At 40.5% G+C, this 17789-nt stretch overlaps 1 protein-coding gene across 6 annotated transcripts in view; it reads left to right on the forward strand.

Annotated features, from left to right (window-relative positions):
- prkg2l (protein kinase cGMP-dependent 2, like) overlaps positions 1-17789 on the forward strand; it is a 70860-nt gene that overhangs the window by 28977 nt on the left and 24094 nt on the right. For 2 of the 6 annotated variants that reach the window (XM_077496376.1, XM_077496375.1), the window contains exons 1-11: positions 4126-5205; positions 5335-5412; positions 7398-7492; positions 7953-8016; positions 9892-9990; positions 10134-10281; positions 12779-12915; positions 13573-13662; positions 14516-14657; positions 14735-14898; positions 17039-17161. In XM_077496376.1, coding sequence (XP_077352502.1) covers positions 9905-9990; positions 10134-10281; positions 12779-12915; positions 13573-13662; positions 14516-14657; positions 14735-14898; positions 17039-17161 — 890 coding nt within the window. In that variant the 5' untranslated portion in view covers positions 4126-5205; positions 5335-5412; positions 7398-7492; positions 7953-8016; positions 9892-9904. Of the gene's footprint in view, positions 1-907; positions 1014-1150; positions 5206-5334; positions 5413-7397; positions 7493-7825; positions 7916-7947; positions 8017-9891; positions 9991-10133; positions 10282-12778; positions 12916-13572; positions 13663-14515; positions 14658-14734; positions 14899-17038; positions 17162-17789 lie in introns of those variants that run through there. The other 4 variants (XM_077496377.1, XM_077496372.1, XM_077496374.1 and 1 more) reach the window with 4 other exon arrangements.

The raw sequence follows: 17789 nt of genomic DNA on the forward strand, positions 1-17789 counted from the left end.
TGTTTGAATTTTTGCACAAATTCGTTGGCCGTTAGTTCATACATTTACGATAAATCGGAACACCTCATGGGCCGCGGGATGAATGATGAGGACGCTGTATAGACACCGATCTAGTATACGCTCATAGATACCTATGGTAGAGGTTCCTCTTAGCCAATGGGATGCCAGAAACATGCACAAACACCAATCTAGTATACGCTCATACCTATGGTAGAAGGTTCCTCTTAGCCAATGGGATGCCAGAACGATGCACAAACACCGATCTAGTAGGTATTTACGCTCATAGGTACCTATGGTAGGAAATAGCCATAGCCGAAAGTATGTTGCGTTCGGTAATGTATTTTTACCTTCGTATCTAGAAATTTCTTTCGTAACAAGAGGCAATATTTTCCCGTTGAGGCGTTTCGTAACTCGAAAATTTCGTATGAAGAGACGTTCGTAAGTAGAGGTTCCACTGTACAATATACAATATTGTAAAAAAAAAAAAAAAAAAAAAAAAAAGGCTCATACTAAACAGCAATGTTATGTTATTATTATGTTTTATTATTATTTATTGTTATGTTGTGAATGCACATATTCCTCCACATATTGACTTGCTTCACAGGCATATTACGTTCCTCTTCATCTGACAATTAGTGTAGATTTTAAACATAGAAGGGCCAAAACGTCCCTAATGAAAATTAAATTGCACTAAAAAACTAGCCATGAGAGGGGGCTAGAACTGCACAAATGGAAATCGACCTGACTTTTTTTTTAACAGATGTGTTGCATTTAAATATCGTGAACATGACGACTACGTTGTGGCAGTTTTAGTATCATGATATCACAATATCACACTTATCGTTACATCCCTAGTCATTAACACATTAATTTTTTCACTGTCATTGACATAATTGTTGTCATACAGCTGTGACCGAGTCCCACATATGGGCCTTGGATCGCCAGACATTCCAGGCTCTTATGATGCGGACTGCACAAGCCAGGAATGAAGAGTATTTCAGCTTTTTGCGCAGGTAAAGAACCCCACGTTATCAGATTGCAAGTAAAAAAAATTTTTATGTGGATTATTTTGCAGGATTACATTTTTAATTTGGGTGTGGGGGTGTGGGGGTGTGGGGGGGCGCCATCTTGTTTTTTAACTTTACAGTATTTAAGTGTATACCGCAATGTATTATGGGTAAAACAAAGTGCATTATGGGTAAAAACAAAGTACAGTAATTTGCTATATAATTAGCAGTCAAATACTGTCAATTTTACAGCAACTATGTTTTGGCATGTACATATGTGGATTACATGTAAATACTGGAAAGATTGTCGGATTTTGGCCGATAGAACTCTCTAGGCATTCAAGGGAGGAAAGCCTGAGAAACAGCCATCAGGCCCCAGCAGAAGGCAACGACACATTGCTGAAATGCGCCAAGACCTGAAGAGGTGGCGGAGAGCAGAACATCAGGAGAAGGAAGCCCTGAGCGAGCTAAGCTCAGACTTGCGGAAAAACCTACTCCAGCTGCAAAGGGCAGAGGTAACGCGGAGAAGACAGAAAGAGAAGTGTCAGCAGACGAATTCTTTCTTCAACAACCCGTTCCGATATACATCAGCCCTCCTTGGCCAGCCCAAGAGTGGGAGACTGGCATGTTCCAAGGAAGAAGTGGAAGAGGCTGTAAAGGCTGCACATAGCGACCCCAGCAGGGACCTACCATTGGGAAAGTGCCCCTTCCCTATCCCAAAGCTCAATCCAAGCGTCCCTTTCAACATGGCAGACTTCACCTTTGAAGAAGTGAGGTCCGTGGTGAAACGGGCCCGGGCGGGATCTGCTCCTGGTCAATCAGGGACTTCTTACAAGATTTATAAGAACTGCCCACAGCTGCTAAGGAGATTGGCCACACTCCTGCGCACACTGTGGAAGAAGAAGCAGGAACCCTTGTTGTGGACACTTGCAGAGGGCTGCCTCATTCCCAAGGACCTGAATTCATCAAGCCTCGAACAGTTTAGAGAGATTTCCCTACTGGACATCGAGGGGAAGGTCTTCTGGGCAATCATCGCCAGAAGGTTGACCTCATACTTACTCGCCAATGGTTACATCGATGCAAGTGTCCAGAAAGGAGGAGTACCGGGTTACTCAGGATGCCTGGAGCACACAGTAGTAATCAGCCAGATAATCAAGGAGGTGAAAAGCCAAAAGAAGACTCTCTCAGTGGTCTGGCTAGATCTCGCCAAGGCTTACCCAAATGTGCCACACCAGCTCATTTGCAAGGCCTTGGAGCAATACCAAGTACGATCAGAGGTCATCCAGCTGGTGATGTCTCATATGGGCTCACTACAGATGAGTTTCAGCGTACAGGATTTTACCACCAAGTGGCAGAGGCTGGAAAAAGGGATAATGGCTGGCTGCACCATATCAGTCTCCCTCTTTGTGGCAGCTATGAACCTGCTACTCAAAGCAGGAGAGTCCCAGTGTAAAGGACCAACGGCACTGGATGATACCAGGCATCCAGCCTGCAGAGCCTTCATGGACGACATCACCGTGATGACACCATTCATTCTTGGGACGCGATGGGTCTTGAGTGCACTGGAGAAGATGGCCACCTGGGCCCGCATGCAGTTCAAGCCTGGTAAATCCAGAAGCTTGTGCATCCTTAAGGGAAATCTGTCAAATAACACCTTCAGCATCCAGGGGTCAGAGATTCCAACCATTCATGAGAAGCGAATTCGATGCCTGGGGAAGAGCTATGACAGCACTCTGAAGGACAGGGCGAACCTCGAGGACACCGCAGCCCAATTGAAGGAGTGGCTGAGTCGGGTAGACAGGAGTCTGCTGCTGGGCAGGTTCAAGGTGTGGTGCTTCGAGCATGGCATCATACCAAGACTGCAGTGGCCATTCCTGCTATACGACTTCCCTATGACCAGAGTCGAAGCAATGGAGAGAGTCTGTAGCAGGTCTATCCGCAAATGGCTGGGCGTTCCTCCAGCCTTCAGCTCAGTCAACCTGAACAGTAGGTCATCAGCACTCCGGTTACCATGCTCCTCTGTCATAGAAGAATTCAAGGCCACCAAAGCAAGGGCAGCGTGCACGCTTTTAGTCTCCAGGGACACAAAAGTCAGGCATGCCAGCTCCGCCATCAACTGCGGCCGGAAGTGGAAACCCCTTGAAGCAGTGAAAGAAGCGGAAGCCTACTGGAGACATCAGGAAATCGTAGGCACTGTGTGTCGCGGACGGCTAGGGCTTGGCAACTACACCGTCAAGAACTGGTCGAAAACCAACACGCGAGACAGAAGGGACTTGGTGGTACGAAGGGTGCGGGAGGCAGCTGAAGAAGACCGTCGAGTCAAAGCGGCATGGTTGGGCACCCAGGCACGCTGGATGCAGTGGGAGGGGGCGCTCGAGAGACCATTGTCTTGGAAGGAGATCTGGGGCACTGACCAAAACAAGCTGGGCTTCCTGCTGCGCGCGGTGGCTGATCTCCTACCCACACCAAGTAATTTGAAGATCTGGGGCAAAGAGGAAGAGGCATCCTGTAATCACTGCGGCGCCAGCCTCTGCACACTGAACCACATTCTGACCAGCTGCCCAAAAGCTCTGGCAGGCGGGCGCTACCGGTGGAGACACGACAAGGTCCTCACCGAGGTCGCCAAGTGGGTCGAACTACAGAGAAGCCACACCAGCAAGCAGCCACCAGTACCACCAAGGCTCACAAGCTTCCAGCCAGAGGGCAGCAAAGTCCCAAAGGGAAGAAGATCTGACCACCGACCATCAATGCTACACCGCGCATCAGATTGGGAGCTCAGGGTGGATCTCAAGAAGAAGTTGGTCTTTCCTCAGGAAGTAGTGGCAACTACCCTCCGACCGGATATGATCCTTCTTTCTAGGAGCTCAAAATCCATCATTTTGGCCGAACTCACCGTTCCCTGGGAAGACAGGCTAGCCATATCACATCAGGCAAAGAAGGCTAAGTACCAGGACATTGTGGATGAGGCAACCCTCGCTGGGTGGCATACCACCCTCTTCCCAATCGAGGTCGGGGCTCGGGGTCCCCCGCCACATCAATGCGCAGTTTCCTGCAGAGGATCGGACTTGAGTCCAAACAAGTACAGAAGGCTATCAGGGAGATAGCCACAGTAGCCGAAAGTAGTTCCAGGTGGCTGTGGCTGTCAAGAAATCGTAGTTGGACTCCTTCTGCAGGTGAAGGCTAACTCAGCCTTTGCTGCCCCACTCAGGAGAGGTGTACAGGTTAAGGGGCGAAACACCTGTGACCCTGAGATACCTGCTGACGATGTAGAAGGGGTCCCTAGGAACACCATGACACTCCACCAGTTAGAACCTCAATGTCCACTTCCGTAGTTGCTCCTGCAGTCTCTGCTTGTAGCAAAGCACCTTGGGTGTTTATTTCATCTTAGAGGAGAAGAAGCAAATAGTGGCTCCTGTATTGTCACAGGAGCAAGGACACTAATTCAGTGAACTGGTGAGTAGAAAATGGATGGATGGATTTTACGACAACATACTGTATTATTTATTTACAGGAATTGACTGGCAACTTTAGTTGCCAACAAATTCCTGTAAATTAGAATACAATAAACAGTTGTAAAGAGTATATACACAGTAAATATAGTACGTACTAAAAAAGTACAGGAATATACTGTAATAGATTTTCACAATTTACCTGAGATTTTACAATAATTAGCTGGCAACTTTTTTTTATAGTTATTTCTTGTCAATTCTAAAAATTCTAAAAAGTTTTTAAATAGGCTGGTTTGCGCGCATCTGTGGAATGACCAACACCCAGTCTAATCCCCCTCTGCGCAGATTTAGACCATGCCTTGTGCTAGACTTGCATGAGTCCCGAAAACTGAGCCCATTGTCTTTATGTTAAATCTGTTGTGACATTGGGTACCATCATAAAATTGCTACCAGAGTAAAAAAAACAAAACAAAAAAACAAAACATGTTAATTTTAGTAGTAGTAGTACTGATTGTGTTATTGTATGTAATGTTCAGTGACAATAAAACTTGCATTTTGACATGCTATAAAAGTTATTATTTCGGAAAACGCTAACAATGTTGAATAATAGATTTTAATGTGTATGTAATGTCATGTTTTTATCCTGAATCTGTTTTCACGAGGGTTTGTTTGCTTGTTTTTAAAGCGTGTCTCTGCTTCAAGAACTGCCAGAAGAGAAACTTGCCAAGATTGTTGATTTTCTTGAAGTTGTGAGTCTTTCCAATAATTATTAATAATAATAATTATTATTATATATAACTTAGTTCCATGCAGAAAGTTTCCTAGTAAACCAATCTATGGAATGTCCAGTGTGAGACAAGTATGTTTCATCTTTGCAGGATTGTTTTGAAAAGGGAGAGTACATTATTCGCGAAGGTGAAGTTGGGAGCACGTTCTTTATCATTGCAAAGGGAGAAGTAAGTTACACATCTAATTAGTTTGCAATTTACACACATACCACAAGAAGCACAAAGAGTTACATCAAATACAGACCTAAATTAGGCATCCTTAAAACAGAAACGCAAACTCTGGAAGTGTCATCATACCAAGTGTATGACAATGGCAATTCAGTCCCAGAATTTTTTTTTTTTCCTCACCAACCTGTCACGCCGCATCGGCGTGACGGCCCATGCTTTTATTTTGTTATCCATGTTTCCTGTCATGCTTTGAAAATCCTAACTCTCCTCTCACCCCAGGTCACTTACCCTTCCTGCCGCTCCATAATTACCGGTCCCCGCCCATAATTACAAACACCTGCCACCAATCAAGACTCTCAATAAAAGCCAGCTGCATTCTACCCTCAGTGCCGAAGTGTCACAGTCAGTGCATGGAAGCGTCCCACAGTCCTCATGACCTCGTTCACGGTGCCTTGTATTTTTTGCCTTGTTTTTGTGCCTTTTCCTCCCGAGTGGAGCGCCTTTAGTTACCCCTTTTGCCTTGTGCCCTTTTTCCTCCCTAGCGGAGCGCTTTCTGTTGTCCCCAGTACCTTTTGCCTGTTTTTTCCTCCCTAGTGGAGCGCTTTTTGTTCTCCACTTTTTTGATTCCCCGTTCTCCTCTCAGTTTGAGAGGAGACAGTTGTTGGCCGGTAATAAACCTGTTGCCTTGGTGGCCCACCTTACTCCTGCGTCTGAGTCCTACCTTACCTCGTCTTGTCACAACCAACCTGTAAAGTAAGTTCAAAAGAAAGAAAACTTATTTTCTACAGTTAGTATTTAACATATTTGTTTATTTTTACAATAGAGTGGAATAACTCAAACATTTCTGAATATGAAAATGTAGATCACTTAAAGGGATACTTTACTTTTTGAGCCATTTTGGCAGTCAAACATTAATATTTTGCCTATAATAAATTTGATATTTTCATTATTTTTCATGTACAATTTGTACCTTTAAAAACACATTTTGCAACTTGCTGTCGACTGAAAATGACATTACAAGGGCTCAGGTAACCAAACACAGCTCAGCTTGTCAGTGTCACATGACCAAACCTAGAAAACAGATGAGCTGTGATTGGTTACCTGAGCCCTTGTGATGTCATTTTCAGTCGACAGCATTTTGCAAAATGTATTTTTTTATTTTTTTTCCCCCCCCCAAGGCTCCAGGTGGAGGAGTGGAACCGTTACTACTAGCCTTCGGTGCTGGTTGGCGTGGGTTCACTTCTCCGCCTGGGAGACCATGTGTGGCGCTTACGTGATGTAGGCTAGTGTGAGTGATTGGGGGAAAAGAAAAAAAGTGTATTTTTAAAGGTTCTATTTGTACGTGAAAAATAATGAAAGTATCAAATTAATTACAGACAAAATCTTAACTTTTTATTGCTATAATGGGCTAAATAAGTGTAGCATCCTTTTACGTCGAATTTATTTGATAGCCTTTAATCACAGAAAAGTCACAGAAAAGTCCTTCAGAGGTCTGCAGTTGATAAACAGTAACATTGCCTGATCAAAAACCCAAGGAAGCGCAAGGAAGAACTCGCACTAAAAAATAATGTATTGATGTAAGCCCCACCCACTTTCTGTTAAACCATGCCCACTTCCGGTTTAGGCCCCTCCTCCTCCCAACACGGATACAAATAATTTAGATGATGGAAGATAGTGCTGTACTCGCTCAATAATACTTACCTTAAATACAATGGTCAGAACACACTTTGGTAGACCTTGTCGGTTGGAAATCTTTTCGATTTCTTATTTATTTATCCAGACACTCCTTTGTTCGTTCACATTCAACATTCCGCCATTCCGTGCACGTCACACAATGTGGACGTCATGTGAGTCAGTATATTTCAGCGGTTGCCATTTACTCATTTGGCCAACAGATTTTATCCTCACACATCTATTGTTGAATGTTAGTTATTGCACCAGCTGACAAATAATGATTTGGAAAATGTCATGTTGGATATCTGTAGGTTATTGTGACACAAAGTACAGAAGGTTTTGCTGAGCCTCAGGAAATCAAGACCCTTGGAGTTGGAGACTACTTTGGAGAGAAAGCTCTCATCAGGTATATTTACAACATATTTATTACTTGCCTGCAGGGTTGGGAAATCCAGGTACTGAAAGTACAAACCCGAAAACCGTTTGGCTTTAACCACAGGTCCTTCTAACCAACAGGTGGAGACAAGCTTGTTTACCTGCTAGTTGAGTATAGAAGCACCTGTGGCTAAAGCCAATCTGTGGCAGGGGTTTTACTGTTTGTTTTCCTGATGCTTATAGATGTTATCTTTCCTTGTGTAAAGTACATTGAGTTGCCTTGTGTAAGGGTATGTATATTGTTACAAGTTAACACGTTACAGAATAATGCATTACAGCACTCCTTTCTGCCTCGCAATTACAGGGTTCTGGGTTTGAATCTCTCTGTGCTTGTGTGAGTTGACTCTGTCTTCCTACCACAAGATAGTTGATGGCTCTAAATTGCATCCCCCCCCCACACACCTTTTTGTTGATACATGTATCAAGTGAAGATCTTCGCTCAGCCAACATCATCTGCGATGAAAATGACACACAATGTCTGGTGGTGGACAGAGAGTGAGTACTTGCTTTAACCTTCACACATTTTTTTTTTTTCAATCACACTAGAATGTTACAATTGCGAACCTCACCTGAAGTAGAAAAAATGTTTACTGTTTTTTTTTTTTTTTTTTTTTCTTTTCCTTTTTTAAAACAGCAAATAAATTAAGCTATGTCAAGATCAAGGGCAAAAATGTTTCCCTAGTCCAGGGGTGTCCAAACTTTTTCATTTGAGGGCCACATACAGAAAATCAAAAGGACGCAAGTGTCATGTTTTGGTTCTGTTTGGGGTGGGTTTTGCTTTGTTTTTGTTGGGGTTTTGAGTTTGTCATGTTTATGTTCTGCTTTCATTCTTCCCTAGTCTTGTTAAGCCTCGTCATGTCCACCTGTGTTTGCCTGCCCTTCCTCATGTGTCAACCAATCAGCACCCCCTACCACTTGTGTCTTGCCCAGCTGTGTCTAATCATTCTCAATTAGTGTGTGTACTTAGTTATCGGTTTTCGCTTCAGTTCTTGTCGGTTCATTGTTCTTGTTTCCACACGTCCATGCTGCCATTGTTAAGTCTTGTCTTGTACCGTTTTCCCCTTCTGTGTTTTTTTTTTTATTCTTAGTTACCAAACCCTGTTTGCCGCTTTTGTTTTGTTTGATTAAATTTACTCCTTTTTGAGCACCTTTGACTCGTTCGCCTCCTGCACTTGGGTCCTCCACCACACCTCATATCCGTGACAGCAAGGGCTTCATGTTATGAAGAGAAATTGTGTTTAGTCCTAAAAATTGTAGAAATAATTTGTGCTTTTGCATCTTTAGAAAAATGATACAGTATATAAACCAATTTATTTGTAATATGGCAGTAGGGATAATTATAGTTTTGGAATTTTCATTTTAGTTTTTATTTCATTTTGAGTTTTTTTTTTTTTTTAAGTTGGTTTTAATTAGTTTTCAGGGTGGTTATGTTAGTTTTTATTAGTTTTAGTTCATTAATAAATGTTTAGTTTCAGTATTAGTTTTAGCTTCTTTTTTTTTTTTTTTTAAATGTATTACTTGTGCGCAATATTTAAAAAATACCATGGGCGCGACGTCATTATTCCGGTTTATATCAAAATAAATCTACTAAAAATCACATTTAAAATCATCTCCAAAGGTTCATGCATTAAAATAATTACCAAAGACTAAAACGAAGGACATTTTTGCTATAATTATAGTTAGTTTTGTAAACATAAAATGTAGTTTCAGTTTTTTTTTTTAAAAGCATATTCGTCTTTATTTTATTTCGTTAACGAAATTTTTTTTTATTTTAGTTTTAGTATTTTCGTTAGTTTTAGTTAACTAAAATAACCTTTAATAGCACGTGTTTTTCAGCACCCTCCCTTCTTATGTTGACCATCTCCAAACGTTTTTGTTTTTATTTTATTTGAACTGAGTTGAATGCCATTTTTAGCATATGTTGCGGGCCACTAAAACGTGGACGGCGGGCCGCAAATGGCCCCCGGGCCGTAGTTTAGACACCTCTGTCCTAGTCGCTGTTGAATTAGTGAAGTGGGCCTGGTATCAGTGGAGGGGATGCAGGAAATAATAACTGATGAATGGGGTTGACAAAAGACATCCACAGTCATCAAGCTCTTTAGCAAGACAAGTTCCAATAAAGTTTGACCATTCTACATTTTATAAGTGACAATTTCCTAGGAAATCCAATAAAGTTCTTTTACCTAAAATCTTGCTTTGCACACAGCTATCCCAAACTGACCCCTTAGCAGAATTTCCAAAAATATAATGGGCAGTAGGGTCATTGGCTTGAAATGTTACTGCCCGATGATCGAAATGGATTGATCTTTGAACATATGGTGTAGACTCTAATTAAATTAATCTAATTGAAAAGGTTTATTCTATCTCCAGCAACTTTAACCAGATGGTGGGAACCTATGAGGAACTTCAGGCTTACCTGAAAGAATATGTAGAAGAACTTTCCAGGAGTGATGAAAAGAGGAATGCCCTGTGAGTGTAAAAGGACATGCAGCCATACAAATTAAATTGAATTATTCCTGCTCTTGGACTGTGTATCATATTTAAATTCTTCCGCAGGATTCTCATGATTGAGTAAGTACAGGAAACTATTCTTACTAAACTTCTTGTCTCAGGCCACATTCACCACAGATTGATTCTGCAGAAGCCCAAGAGCTGAGAAGGTTAAAGGAGAGGATTGCCCCATTACCACATAATCAGCCTTTCCAACACTTGGAGGTGATAGCAACACTGGGCATGGGAGGATTCGGCCGAGTGGAGCTGGTAAACTTATTTATTTGCAGTGCCTCATCAAGAGTTTTCTAACATTACCTCATTCTTATATCCTCAATTATTTTCTGATGCAAGATGTAAGAATTAGGGGCTCGATTTATAAATCCTGCACAACATGTGGCGTATCTCTGCGCGGAGGTGGATTAGACCCAGTGTTGGTAATTTTGCAAATGAGCACAGGCCAGCGGATCAGCAAGTTTACATCTTTTTGAGACCAGTCTGTAAACATGGCCAGGGAGCTGCTCATATCAAATTCTATTAGTGCCATAGCGCAGCTGTGCTGTCTACTAAAATAGAGAGAGTCCTTTATGTTTTCTGAAGTGATGGTCTCTATTTTAGAGCACAGTACAGTTTCTGAATAATAGTGGCTTATTCCTCTTAATGGGAAGATTTTTAGTTTTGCTCCATCTCTTCCAAGGCATCCTGACATCTCACTTGCACTCACATCTTACATTCAGTGTTTTGTTAAGTCAGCTCTCCAGTAAGTTTAAAGGGTTACTTCACTTATTTAGCCCATTATAGCAATAAAAAGCTAATATTTTGTCTATAATTTCTATAATATTTTGTCTATAATTTCATTATTATTCACGTACAATTAGTACCTTTAAAAACACATTTTGCAACTTGCTGTCGACTGAAAATGACATCACAAGGGCTCAGGTAACCAATCACAACTCACCTGTTTTCTAGTTTTGGTCATGTGACATTCACAAACTGAGCTGTGATTGGTTACCTGAGCCCTTGTGATGTCATTTTCAATTGACAGCAAGTTGCAAAATGTGTTTTTAGAGGTACCAGTTGTACATGAATGAAAATATCAAATTTATTATCGGCAAAATATTCATGTTTGACTGCCAAAAATGGCTAAACAAGTAAAGTATCCCTTTAAATTATTCTGTGATTCTCTGTTAAGATTTGTGTAAAATATACAGCACCTGCCCTCTAGAATATATCCACAAAGTTTGTACTATGCTGAGCTGACTTTTGAGTTTGTTGTTGTAAACACAAACAACGCGAAACGTGGATGTGTGTGTGAGATGTGGAGAAAAAGACCAGTGGTACTGGAGAATTGAACAAATCTTTCTGTATGTATGTTACACATGGATGCTACAGCTGCTTGTTTACGTACTTTCAAACTTAGCTTGGAGCAGACATCATGCATGCTGTAATCATGGCGTCTCTGATCAACTGTTGAAAGGAGACTGCCAACATGTACCTAGGTTGCCGGGAGGTGGGTTATGTGTGCATTTGTCTTAAAATGTATTGATGTACAAAAATGCCTTGATTTTGTTTATTAATACAGCTTAAGACACCTTATTATTATTATTATTATCGGTGAATTTCTTTATCTGGCTTATATGTATGATGTTACATTGGTTGATAATTGCTGATAATTATTGGCCACCGATATTACCGTGCATCCCTACTTCCTTTCTATCCTTTCAATTGGAGATGTGCAATATCATACCTTCTACCACAGGGGTCTCCAACTTTGGTCCTCGAGAGCCCCTATCCAGCCTGTTTTCCATGTTTCTCTCCAGTAACACACCTGATTCATGATCGGGATCGTTATCAGGCTTCTGCAAAGCTTGCTGTGCTGAAGGACGGAGACATGGAAAACAGGCTGGATAGGGGGCTCTCGAGGACCGAACTTGGAGACCCCTGTTGTACCATATTACTGGTGTATTTTTAGTGCCTAAAGTGGTAGCTAAATTTGTCGTGTGGAGGTTGTTTGGTTACAAGAGGTCATATGATGAAGTAGACGGTGGTTGGGTAATACTGAAGCGGGCGCATATTGTTTTACCAAGATACAATCCGCAATGGTCAGTGGTCATTTTGCCGTGAATGGCAAGTCGCAACCTAGTTGCTGTGATGGTAAACGGCCGCCAAGTGGTCTCGACGAGACGGCTTGCACGTTGCGACCGCGCAGTGGCCTAAATGTGCACATTTTATGTTATCCATAACCGCTTGTAAATGTGTATAAGCATTCACCGCAAATCAGAGACATTCACGGCAAAATAACGCTCTCTAGTTGCCGGTTACGGCAAAATAACCACTGCCTAAACAATCACAAACTAATGCTACAACAGTCTCTGCAGTAACATTATGCTACTTTTTCTTACAGTAAAACATTATGCCACTTTTCCACATATTACTGTAAGGAGAATACACCACGGTATTTTAAGCCCTTCCAACAGTTCACTATATGCATATAATGATTAAAACTTACCTTTGACACCATGGCGATGTATTTTTTTTTATGAAATATTAGGTATTTTGCCGGTTATAATGCATTTGTTTTTTTCTAACAAGATGGGCTGCTGAGTGTACACAGTAATGAGAAATGAAAATTTTCTATATTAAAAATATTAAAAAGGCTAACAGAATTTTAGCATGTTTTATGTCGGCCTGTTTTTTTGTTTTTTTTATGTGGAACTGCCTGTTGAGAGTTTGATATCTTTCTTTGACCCTGATAACTGTGTATTAGGTGAAGCTAAAGGATGAGGACTCTACATTTGCTCTGAAATGCATTAAGAAGAAGCATGTTGTAGACACCAGACAGCAGGAACACATTTATTCAGAGAAGAACATCCTTCAACAAACCAACTCGCCGTTTATCGTCAGGTGAACACTCTTCCCAGGTGTTGTTGATAGACACACACGCACGCACACACTCCAGGGGAATGTAAACTTATGAGCGCACTGTATGTGCATGTGAATTTTGGTGATACTTTTTGTGTCATTAAGCTATGTATAGCTTTTATATATTAGTTAAGTTGTGCTCATAAGTTTACACACCCTAAGTGTATGTAAACTTACATGCACAACTATATATTGTGAGTATGTATTCATAGGATTCACTTGAGCAGCCTTAGTTACGTACAACTGAAATGGAACGTAGGCCCACTAGAATAAAAATAAAAAATTGCTTGAAATCGAGGAGAGTACAAAATTTGAGCTGCTCTATAGGCTGAGTTCTCATGGAGTTGCTAAGGAGTGTGCTGCAGAATGCTGCTCTCTGGGATCCCACCACTGCGGAAATTTATCTTGACTATGACTTTATAGAACAAAAGCCTTGTGTAAGCGGTCTTTCAGATAGATAAGTTTAGCCAAAATGCAAGGTCTACCTTTTAACTTTTCCCACACTCTTCTAACTTAGTTTTTATTTTTTTCTTGTGCATCCAGGTCAGAAATGTAATAATGAAAATTCATTTAAAAAAAGTTATAGAACGTTCTTATTGTATTAAATTGAAGTATCAACTTTCTTGTGCTTAATTGTAGGTTATTTCAAACATTTCGTGACAATAAATATGTCTACATGTTGTTGGAGGTGTGTCTTGGAGGTGAGCTGTGGACTGTACTGCGTGACATGTGAGTGTAATTAATTACTCCTCATTTTTAAATCTGAGACACCTCTACGGTTCACAAAAATAGAGCTCTAAATATTATTGCCAAATTTTGGCAGAAATTTATTTGCTTGTTTGTTTGTTGGCTGAACATATAAACAAGTAACAGAAAAGTAGAACATAAAAAGATTTAAAAGAGGTGAAACCTTATAAATGATCATCATTAGGCATTATTTACATGTTCAAATTAACACCTCTTACTAGGGGTGTGAATTGCCTAGTGCCTGACGATTCGATTAGTATCACGATTCATAGTTCACGATTTGATTTGATACCGATGAATCCCGATACGAATTTATAAGACGATTGTTGAGATTTTTTTTACTCAAATTTAGAAAATACTACTCAGTAAACTTGTAAATGTACACTGTAAGATTTGTATGAAAATGTATTATTTATTTATCTGAAACTTCAGTCTTATAACTGTGAGCCACTGTATTTAACAAACAGGTTTTAATCTGTTTCATGTTTGAACAGCATTGAAATAAAATATTAAGACTTAATGTTCCATTAATATAACATTCTTCCATGCTTAAGGTGTGAACTCTAACCCTAAGTAAGACGTTTTGTTGGATATTTTTTCATCAAAAATGGATGTTTAAAAATCGATTCGGCTGCCTATTGAATCGATTCGAGAATTGTGAGCTGTAATATCGCGATATATTGCCAAATCAATTTTTTTTTAACACCCCTACCTCATACACAGCTTAATATTTGTTCTTGTTTTAATTTTTATGTAGACATTATTATTATTATTATTATTATTAGTTTACTCCTTTAACATGATTATTATTATATATTATTATTTTTCCTATTAGGAATTATTTTGATGAGCCCACGGCCAGATTTTGCATAGGTTGTGTCTTAGAGGCTTTTGATTATCTCCACACCATGGGCATCATATATAGAGACCTCAAGCCAGAAAACCTTCTACTTGATGCAAAAGGTTATGTCAAAATGGTAAGTTATTATTGTAAAAAGTTGATGATATTCCATATATTGAGTACTGACAAGCTTTCTGTTATCGGTTTCCATAGGCAGACTTCGGTTTTGCAAAAAAGATTGGTCTTGGAAAGAAGACCTGGACTTTCTGTGGTACCCCAGAGTATGTGGCACCAGAAATCATCATGAACAAAGGCCATGACTTTGGAGCTGACTGCTGGTCTTTAGGAATCCTGATATTTGAACTTTTAACTGGCAAGTAAGCCAATAGATTGTCTTGTGATCTGCCTATTGATCTGCTATTATGTATGTAGTGGGTGGCGTGGCTCACGTGATAGAGTGGTTGTCTGTCAACCCGAATGCTGTAGGTATGATCACCTTGTCAAAGTATGATTGAGCAAAGTACTGAACCCCCAATTGCTCTTGGTGCTGAGTGAGTGTGTGACAAACTTTATAGTGTGATGAGTTGTTTTTTTTAATAATAATAATATCATCATCATAATTCACCCGTTTTTGTTTTTTTTCATCAATCTCCACAAAGACGTCTTATTGTGTTTGGATGGAAAACACTCAGGAAACATTCACCAAAACACCACTCTTTTCGTCCTCAAGGGGACACGCTTTCATTGGAATCCATTTCTCCAAGCTAATGGCTAATGTGGAGTGAATCCAAGTAATAAAACACAATATTGTGTAAAAAAAAAATAAAAAAAAAAAAAAAACTCATATATTGGAAAAAAAAAAGGAAAAAAAAGCACAGTGCAGTAATAGTTTGTTTGTTGTACATAATACAAGTCACTTTATTTATATAGCACCTTATCAAGCAAAGAAAGAACTCAAAGTGCTTTACAAAAAAAAAAAAAAAAAACGTCATGGCATTGGCACCATTTCTAGTGCTGGAGAAATGATTTGAATGTGTACCTGATGTGATCACTATGAGGTGATCCACAAAGGAGAGACATTCACCAAGAATCTATACTTTTAAAGGAAGCGTTGACATGTTTCTGGCTTCAAAGGGATGAAAGACAGGAACAGGTATAAGAGTTGCTGGCTGCTTGCTGTGTTGACAGTTTTGTATGGGGAGTAAATAAGACATTACTTGTCTTTGTATCCTCATCTCATCATTTGCTGCATCTCTACAATGGCATGTTATAAATAAACTGAATTGTTTTAATGGGTGTGGAAGTCTTGAGGGGACAGATTCAAAAAAGGGGGTGGGGGGGTCCTTATCCCCCTGCTCAAGTACATCCCTGGCATGAGGTACAGGGTCATGTCAGTGTGATTTGCATGGGCACATTCCAGTTCAAATTCATGGGCACAAGGAGTGCCAAAATAACTTCAGGCCCTGGCTAGCAGTTTTTGAGACGTTACAGACCTTTGAAATTCCACAGTCTATAATGTAGGTGTCATCAGAACAACATTGTGTTTTTATTGTAGCTGTAATGTGATCTTACCCTGCATTTAAATATAAGGTCAAATGTGCTGTTTACAGATGCGAGAGTAATGGTAATGACCACATTATCCAGAGTGTACTAACATTGTATCCTAGTAAAAGTAGAGTGTGTTAGATTGCATGCCTTTGTCTTATTAGCTAGAGCTTGATGTGTTGAGTAGACTGGCGTGGTGGAGGACCCAGGTGCAGGCAGGTAGAGACCGGGAGGCAGGGGTGAAGTCAAACAAAAAGGTGTTTTCTTTAATGAGACAAAGGGAGTCAAGAGCTGCTTTTCCACCAACAAGCCCAGTAACTTTGAGTTCTGGGTAAAGCGAGTTCTTGGTTGTTAAAGTTCAGCAGGGAATTTAGAAATGTGTTTCCACAGCGTCTTCGAGTTCTCGATAATTAATTCAAATTATAATCCAGCCGATGTAAAAACAACGCCCCCGAATTTGACCAATCAGCCGTGGTCATTGCAGCCCGGCCCCTCAAAGTTCCTGCCTGGCTCAGCAAGACCCTTGCTGCCCCTGGGGAATTTAATTACCCTGGAAATTGTTGTTGGTGGAAAAACGCACAAACTAAATTTTAACAAGGTGAACTGAAAGGTTCTCTAAAAGTTCCAGCGGTGGAAAAACCCCTAAGGAAAACACAACAAAACAGATCACAATAGAACCAAAACCAAACAAGAACACAAAAAAATCCAAACCAAAAAACAACCCTAAACATAACATGATATAAACACCTAAAGGAGTATTGCCTTTGTATTTATTTGTTTGTTTTTTCAAACGCTCAGCATAGTGGCTGCGGATGGCTGAAATGTCTGTGTGCAGCTGTATTGCTGAAATACATTTGTTAACAAATGATTAAATGCATCCATTTTAAAACAAGTAGACAAGGATTTGAACATTTTTTTGCTAAATAGAAAGAAGCATTTTTGCAATGAACAGACAAGATATTTTCTTTTCAGTCCACCATTTGCTGGATCAGACCCCATAAAGATCTACACAATGGTCCTCCGTGGCGTTGAGAAGGTGGACTTCCCGAAGAGAATAGGCAGGCATCCAGATGACCTCATCAGGAGACTCTGCAAGTATGGACCCGGATTGGGTAATAACACTCGACTCACTGACGTGGCACAGGGTATCTTCACTTCTCTGGAATTTTAAAACTGCAGTTGCAGTGCAATATGCATAATGGAGTAATTGCACTACAATCAATTAAACAGCAGCCGTATATGTTATAGAAAAATATCAAAAGAAAGTAGAATCTGCACACAGTGTACTGTACTGTACTGTATATTTGCTACTCACGACCCAATGTAACAATCTTCCTTATCATAGAAAGCACAACAAATTACACAGGTAGACTCCTAGTGGTGCTGACACCTTTGCCCCTCTGCCTAAAGTGCCCTTTGGAAAGTTTTTGTTGTTTGTTTTTAAATAAACACTTTACTGAGAACAGGTCAGTGTTGACACAATCTTAGAAAAGCTACATGATTAATCGTGTGTGGAAGTGTGCGTCGCACCCGTCCGAGCTCTCGCTCTCTCGCTCTCCCTTTGTCACGTGACCGCTAGCCACGGTTGGTCGCAATGGGACAGACACAAACACACACGCATCTCCTTCCCCTGCTCCTCCACCAGCCAGGTAACTTATGAATCCAGTGAAATTGTATTGGTTGTTTGCCCTCTATTCCTTACCTATAATACTTTTGTTGTGAA

Source organism: Festucalex cinctus, chromosome 14 (genome assembly GCF_051991245.1).
Source record: "Festucalex cinctus isolate MCC-2025b chromosome 14, RoL_Fcin_1.0, whole genome shotgun sequence".
NCBI lineage: Eukaryota > Metazoa > Chordata > Actinopteri > Syngnathiformes > Syngnathidae > Festucalex > Festucalex cinctus.